Genomic DNA, 7,785 nt, shown 5'->3' on the forward strand with positions numbered 1-7,785 from the left:
AGAGTGCAGTGGCCGGATCTCAGCTCACTGCAAGCTCCGCCTCCCGGGTTCACGCCATTCTCCTGCCTCAGCCTCCCGAGTAGCTGGGACTACAGGCGCCCGCCACCTCGCCCGGCTAGTTTTTTGTATTTTTTAGTAGAGACGGGGTTTCACTGTGTTAGCCAGGATGGTCTCGATCTCCTGCCCTCGTGATCCACCCGTCTCGGCCTCCCAAAGTGCTGGGATTACAGGCTTGAGCCACCGCGCCCGGCCAAAAGGAGGCTTTTTGAGGAGATCTGGCGAATGGGACAGAGGGCGCAGAGAGCCACTGCTCTTACCTCCACCACCGTTAAGATGAAGCCTTTCCACATTTCCCGACACTCCAAGGTCTCTACCTAGGGAACAAAAGAAAGAAAAGAATCCATGTCAGTGAATCTCAGTCTACTCATCAATGAAATGGGACTAGGGAAGAGTCCCTGCTTCAAAGGGCTGTTTTCTTTTTTCTTTTTCTTCTTCTTTTTTTTTTTTTTTTTGAGATGGAGTCTCATTCTGTCTCCCAGGCTGGAGTGCAGTGGCATGATCTCAGCTAAGTGCAACCTCCACCTCCCGGGTTCAAGTGATTCTCCTGCCTCAGCCTCCTGAGTAGCTGGGACTATAGGCATGCACCACCTCGCCCAGCTTTTTTTTTTTTTTTTCTCTTAGACATGAGGGTCTCACTTTGTTGCCCAGGCTAGTCTTGAACTCCTGGGCTCAAGCTATCCTTCTGCCTTGGCCTCCCAAAGTGCTCAGATTACAGGTGTGAGCCACCATGCCTGGCTGATGTTATAATTTTTGATGTTATTATATCTACATTTGAAAAACATAGGTCAGGCTGGATGCAGTGGCTCACCCCTATAATCCCAGCATTTTGGGAGGTCGAGGCGGGAGGATCACTTGAGCCTAGGAGTTCAAGACCAGACTGGGTAACATAGCGAGCCCCCTGTCTCTACAAAAAATAAAGTCTTAGCCAGGCATGTGGCTAAGTGTGCTTGGCTGAAGTGGGAGGATTGCTTGAGCCTGGGAGGTCCAGGCTCAGTGAGCTATGATCTCATTACTGCACTCCAGCCTGGGCGATGAGCAAGACCCTGTCTCCAAATAAAATCATAAATAAAATAAAATAATAGAAAAACATAGATCAGTTCCCAGACCTGTCATGCTCTAAACCCTTCCATAGGCCAGGCACAGTGACTCTCGCTTGTAATCCCAGCACTTTGGGAGGCCGAGGTGGGCGGATCACTTGAGGTCAGGAGTTCAAGACCAGCCTGGCCAACATGGTGAAATCCTGTCTCTACCAAAAATACAAAAATTAGCCGCACGTGGTGGCACACGCCTGTAATCCCAGCTACTAAGGAGGATCACTTATACCTGGGAGGCAGAGGTTGTAGTGAGCCAAGATTGCGCCATTGCACTCCAGCCTGGGCGATAAGAGTGAAACTGTCTCAAAAAAAATAAAATAAAATAAACCCTCGGCTGGGCGCAGTGGCTCACGCCTGTAATCCCAGCAGTTTGGGAGGCCGAGGTGGGTGGATCACCTGAGGTCAGGAGTTCGAGACCAGCATGGCCAACATGGTGAAACCCTGTCTCTACTAAAGATTCAAAAAATTAGCCAGGAGTGGTGGCACACACCTGTAATCCCAACTACTCAGGAGGCAGAGGCAAGAGAATTGCTTGAATCTGGGAGGCGGAGGTTGCAGTGAGCCAAGATCGTGCCATCGCACTCCAACCTGGGTGATGGGATGAGACTTGGTCTCAAAAAAAAAAAAAAAATAAAATAAAATAAAATAAAATAAAATAAAATAAACCCTCCCATAGCACCAGCTCCTTTGGGGTCAAGACCCAAGTCTTACCCAGGGCCCACAGGGCCCTGTACTACCTGCCCCTTTGTGGTTGGCACAGTGGAGGGGAGGGGCATTTGAGCATCTCATGCCAGCACCTCCCCTCAGCACCCCTCCACCGAGGGACCTACCTTGAACTTGATCTCCTGATTCCGGAGAATCAGGCTGAAGTGGGTGCCAGGGTCACGTGAGCTTCCCCAGGGAATCTCATCAGTGAGTTTCTCAAATGCTCCCAGGTTGAGCTTCTCCACGTGCTGGGGGCACAGAAGCAGGGGGTCTGGGCACCAGTTCCTTGGCCTCCAGGCCCCCTGGATGATGTAGCAGCCATCATGGCCACACCATCCTCATTGTCTGCTTGGTCTCTGGGGTCAAGGGAAGGCCAGCTCTGGAGCCTCCATTCCCACCTTACCTGGAAGTCCCGATTGCTATTGTAGAAATAAATGGTGAGACCCTGGAGGCCTGCCCAGAACTTCTTGTAATCCTGGGGACCAAAGGTGCAGAAAGAAGAGGTGAGGTGGCCAGGCTGAGTACCTCTCATGTACTCAGTCCTGCGTCGGGGCCTTTGCACTGATCGTGCTCTCCCACGCTGCCCCCAGATCTTGATCACCTCCTGCCTTGAGTTTCTGATCAAATGTTGCCTTCTCGGGGAGACCCACCCCACCCACATCCCAGCTTCTGTGTATCCGTTTTCCTCTGAGAAAGGACCAGACGGAACCTTGACATGATGAAGGACCCAGAGCAACCCCCGCCAATCTATAGAGATGGGGGCTCTAGGGGTGAGTTGAACTAACTGGTTTAATGGTGTCCCATCCATCTTCCATCATCCAGCTACCCACTAGCCATCTATCTATCATCCATCTATCCATCCACCCACCCACCCATTCATCCATCCACCTACCATTCACCCATTCATCTATCCATCCATCCACCCACCATCCATCCACCAATCCGTCCACCCACCCACCCATCCACACATCTATCCATCCAGTTACTCATCCACCTACCCGCCCACCCATTCATCCATCCACCTACCATTCACCCATCCATTCATCTATCCATCCACCCACCATCCACCCACTCATCCATCCATCACCCCCATCCATCTATCCATCATCCAACCATTCATGATCCATCCATCCGCTCATTCATCCATACATACATCACCCACCATCCATCCAGTCATCCATCCACCCACTCATCCATCTGTCCACCCATCCGTCCATCCATCCATCCATCCATCCCTACATCATCTATGCATCCATCTATCAATCCACCCACCGTCCATCATCCATCCACCCACTCATCCATGCATCTACTCATCCCTCCATCATCCATCCACCTACTCATCCATCCACCCACTCATCCATGCATCCATACATGCATCTACTCATCTATCCATGCATCCCTCCATCATCCATCCATTCACTCATCCATCCATCCACTCATCCCTCCATCATCCATCCATCCACTCATCCCTCCATCATCCATCCACCTACTCATCCATCCATCCNTCCACCTACTCATCCATCCATCCACTCATCCCTCCATCATCCATCCATGCACTCGTCCATCTATCCATCATCCATCCACCCACCCAACTGCCCGTTCATCCATCCATCCCCCAACTCATCCATCCAGCCAGCCAACCATCCACTCATCCATCCATACATCCCTCCATCATGCATCCACCTACTCACCCATCTATCATCCATCCATGCACTTGTCCATCCATCCATCATCCACCCACACATCCTCTCAGCCACCATCCAGCCCGCATCTATCCATTCACCAAGCCTTCACTCATCCCCCCATCTACTCATCCACCTGTCCATCCGTAGACACACGCACAGGTACACACAGGCATTTACCTAACATTTACTGAAGGCTTTTTATGTGCTAGCCCTCCTCCGGGCACTGGGACTAGATCAATACGGGATTAAACACCGTATTACCAGTTACCATATTGCTTTACTATGTACCCACGATGTGCTGTTGGGCAAGTTATTTGAGCCATCTTTTTCTGTTTCCCCAGCTGTAAAATGGTGATAACAATGGTGCCAAGGCTGGAGGATCTCAGGAGAATTAGGTGACTTTCCACATGGGAAGCACCGGGGCCTGCGCTGAGTCGAGTCCTCAACATGTGAACTGTGACTACAGCCCTAACTCCCTTATTTCCGAAGACAAAAAACTGAGACTCAAAGATTAAGTCACTTGCAAAAGGCCTGGGAGTAAGGAAAGTGTGGAGCCGGGATTAGAACCTGGGTCTTCTGAATTCGGGTCCATGATCTTTTTTGTTTTGGTTTGTTTTTTGTTGTTTTGGGTTTTCTGTTTTGTTTTATTTTGTTTTTGAGGCAGAGTCTCACTCTGTCACCCAGGCTGGAGTACAGTGGCATGATCACGGCTCACTGCAAGCTCTGCTTCCTGGGTTCACGCCATTCTCCTGCCTCAACCACCTGAGTAGCCAGGACTACAGGTGCCCGCCACCACGCCCAGTTAATTTTTTGTATTTTTAGTAGAGATGGGGTTTCACCGTGTTAGCCAGGATGGTCTCGATCTCCTGACCTGGTGATCCACCCGCCTTGGCCTCCCAAAGTGCTGGGATTACAGGCGTGAGCTCTTTTGTTTTGTTTTGTTTTGTTTTGTTTTGTTTTTAAGAGACGAGTCTCGCTCTGTCGCCCAGGCTGGAGTGCAGTAGTGCGATCTTGGCTCACTGCAACCTCTGCCTCCCAGGTTCAAGCGATTCTGCCGCCTCAGCTTCTCAAGTAGCTGCGACTACAAGTGCACACCACCACATCCGGCTAATTTTTGTATTTTTTATTTTATTTATTTATTTATTTATTTATTTTATTTTTTTTGAGACGGAGTCTCGCTCTGTCGCCCAGGCTGGAGTGCAGTGGCCGGATCTCAGCTCACTACAAGCTCCGCCTCCCGGGTTCCCGCCATTCTCCTGCCTCAGCCTCCCGAGTAGCTGGGACTACAGGCGCCCGCCACCTCGCCCGGCTAGTTTTTTTTTTTTGTATTTTTTAGTAGAGACGGGGTTTCACCGTGTTAGCCAGGATGGTCTTGATCTCCTGACCTCGTGATCCGCCCGTCTCGGCTTCCCAAAGTGCTGGGATTACAGGCGTGAGCCACCGCGCCCGGCCAACCTGGCTAATTTTTGTATTTTTTAGTAGAGACGAGGTTTCACCATTTTGGCCACGTTGGTCTCGAACTCCTGACCTCGGGTGATCTGCCCACCTCGGCCTCCCAAAGTGCTGAGATTACAGGCATAGCCACTGCGCCTGGCCTTCCCCATTATCTTTCTTAACCGCAGTGATCCACTGCCTCCAAAGTGTTTGCTGGTTGGGGAGGATTTGGATGCATGGAGGTAGAAGGAAAGTCCACTCCACTACAGGTAAGGGGACCTCAGGGGCAGAGGCGGGGACATGGGCAGGGCAGGGAAGAGCTGAGGTGTTTGTTTTGATCTGTATCAGAAAATGAGGCAAGCACGGTGGCTCACACCTCCAGCACTTTGGGAGGCTGAGGCAGGAGGATTGCTTAAGGCCAAGAATTTGAGACCAGCCTGGGCAACATAGCAAGACCCCAATTTTTTTTTTTTTTTTTTTTTTTTTTTTTTTTTTTTAGACGTAGTCTCGCTCTGTTGCCAGCCTGGAGTGCAGTGGCACAGTCTCGGCTTACTGCAACCTCTGCCTCCTGGGTTCAAGCGATTCTCCTGCCTCAGCCTCCCGAGTAACTGGGATCACAGGCGCGCACCACCACACATGGCTAATTTTTGTATTTTTAGTAGAGACGGGGTTTCACTGTGGTGGCCGGGCCAGTCTCAAACTCCTGACTTCAGGTGATCCACCCGCCTTGGCCTCCCTAAATGCTGGGATTACAGGCGTGAGCCACTGCACCTGGCCAGCAAGACTCTATCTTTAAAAAAAAAAAAAAAAGGCCGGGCGCGGTGGCTCAAGCCTGTAATCCCAGCACTTTGGGAGGCCGAGACGGGCGGATCACGAGGTCAGGAGATCGAGACCATCCTGGCGAACACCGTGAAACCCCGTCTCTACTAAAAAATACAAAAAACTAGCCGGGCGAGGTGGCGGGCGCCTGTAGTCCCAGCTACTTGGGAGGCTGAGGCAGGAGAATGGCGTAAACCTGGGAGGCGGAGCTTGCAGTGAGCTGCTGAGATCCGGCCACTGCACTCCAGCCCGGGCTACAGAGCGAGACTCCGTCTCAAAAAAAAAAAAAAAAAAAAAAAAAATTAGGCCAGAAAAATTAGGCCAAAAAATTAGCCAGAAGAGGCAGTGCACGCCTGTAGTCCCAGCTCCTCAGGAGGCTGGGGCAGGAGGTTCACTTGAGCCCAGGAGTTTGAGGCTACAGTGAGCCATGATCATGCCCCTGCACTCCAGCCTGGGTGACAGAGTGACTCTGTCTTTAAAAAAAAGAAAGAAAGAAGCCGGGCGTGGTGGCTCAAGCCTGTAATCCCAGCACTTTGGGAGGCCGAGATGGGCGGATCACGAGGTCAGGAGATCGAGACCATCCTGGCTAACACGGTGAAACCCCATCTCTACTAAGAAATACAAAAAATAGCCGGGTGAGGTGGCAGCGCCTGTAGTCCCAGCTACTCGGGAGGCTGAGGCCGGAGAATGGCGTGAACCCGGGAGGCGGAGCTTGCAGTGAGCTGAGATCCGGCCACTGCACTCCAGCCTGGGCTACAGAGCCAGACTCCGTCTCAAAAAAAAAAAAAAAAAAAAAAAAAAAGAAAGAAAGAAAATGAATATGGGGCATGGGGAAGGAGAGATGGGGCCTCAGGGAGAACGGAGGGGTTGGGGGAGACATAAGGACACACACACACATGCACGCACTGTCCATGGCCACTATCTGTCCTGTGGAATGTGGCCCCCACCAGCTCTTACTGTCCTGACATGTCACCTGTCCCGGCCTTCACCCCAGCAGCTGAGGTTCCCGGAGTTTGTCCTGGGCTGGGAGCAGGAGGAAGCCCGGGAGTCAGAGGGCTCCCCGTTTCCTGGAGAAAGTGCCTGATCTTGTTTGTATTCAGGAGAGTGAACGAGAGACAAAAGCAAAGATTGAGACAAAGAGAGAGAGAGACTGAGACGGACGTTGGGAGAGACAGAAGGGCCAGGGAGAAAGAGAAAAAGAAACCAAAGACACATGGAAACAGAGATGATGCACAGAGAGGCAGATGGCCAGAACCCACGCCAACCCCCAGCACGCGCCCTGCCCCATCCAGCACCCACTGCACCCCTCTTGACGAGTGAGGAGACTGGGGCTCAGAGAGGTGCTGCAGCTCCCCGCGGTGACCCAACAGGGCCAGCCCCCGCCTCCCTACCTTACCCGGTCACAGGACCCCTTCTTCTCTAGAAAGCTCTCATAGTAGTGTGAAGGCAGGACACCCTTAGGCTTGGGGACCCGGGGTGGCCTCACGGCAGAGGCCATGGCAGGGCCAGGGTCTTCCGCCTGGCCTCTCCTTCCAGTGGGTGCCCCAGCTGGGCCAGAAAGCTGAGAAACAGGTTCCAAGGGAGTTTCCTGTGTCAGCCCGTCAACTCCCTCCCCTGCCAGGGCTGGGCAGAGGCTGAGCCGGGCAGGTCCATGATCCTAGGGAAATTCCCGCCTCTCTGGCATGGAACCAAGAAGAAAGAGAATGTATACGTTTACTTTTTTTTTTTTTTGAGACGGAGTCTCGCTCTGTTGCCCAGACTGAAGTGCAGTGGCACAATCTCGGCTCACTGCAAGCTCCACCTCCCGGGTTCACACCATTCTCCTGCCTCAGCCTCCCAAGTAGCTGGGACTACAGGCGCCCGCCACCATGCCTGGCTAATTTTTTGTATTTTCAGTAGAGGTGGGGTTTCACTGTGTTAGCCAGGATGGTCTCGATCTCCGGACTTCGTGATCCAACCGCCTTGACCTCCCAAAGTGCTGGGATTAC

The 7,785-nt window shown here is 52.2% G+C and overlaps 1 protein-coding gene across 1 annotated transcript; it reads right to left on the minus strand.

Moving 5' to 3' along the window:
- Positions 1 to 317: 317 nt before the first annotated feature.
- LOC112617976 (signal-transducing adaptor protein 2) lies at positions 318 to 7,413 on the minus strand (the record flags this gene model as incomplete). The annotated part of the gene is made up of 4 exons (XM_025374605.1): positions 7,194 to 7,413; positions 2,263 to 2,334; positions 1,985 to 2,107; positions 318 to 374 (listed from the first exon to the last, which is right to left on the minus strand). Coding segments are annotated over exons 1-4 (354 nt in total), but the record flags the coding sequence as incomplete, so codon positions are not given.
- Positions 7,414 to 7,785: the final 372 nt, after the last annotated feature.

This window comes from Theropithecus gelada, unplaced genomic scaffold (genome assembly GCF_003255815.1).
Source record: "Theropithecus gelada isolate Dixy unplaced genomic scaffold, Tgel_1.0 HiC_scaffold_722, whole genome shotgun sequence".
NCBI lineage: Eukaryota > Metazoa > Chordata > Mammalia > Primates > Cercopithecidae > Theropithecus > Theropithecus gelada.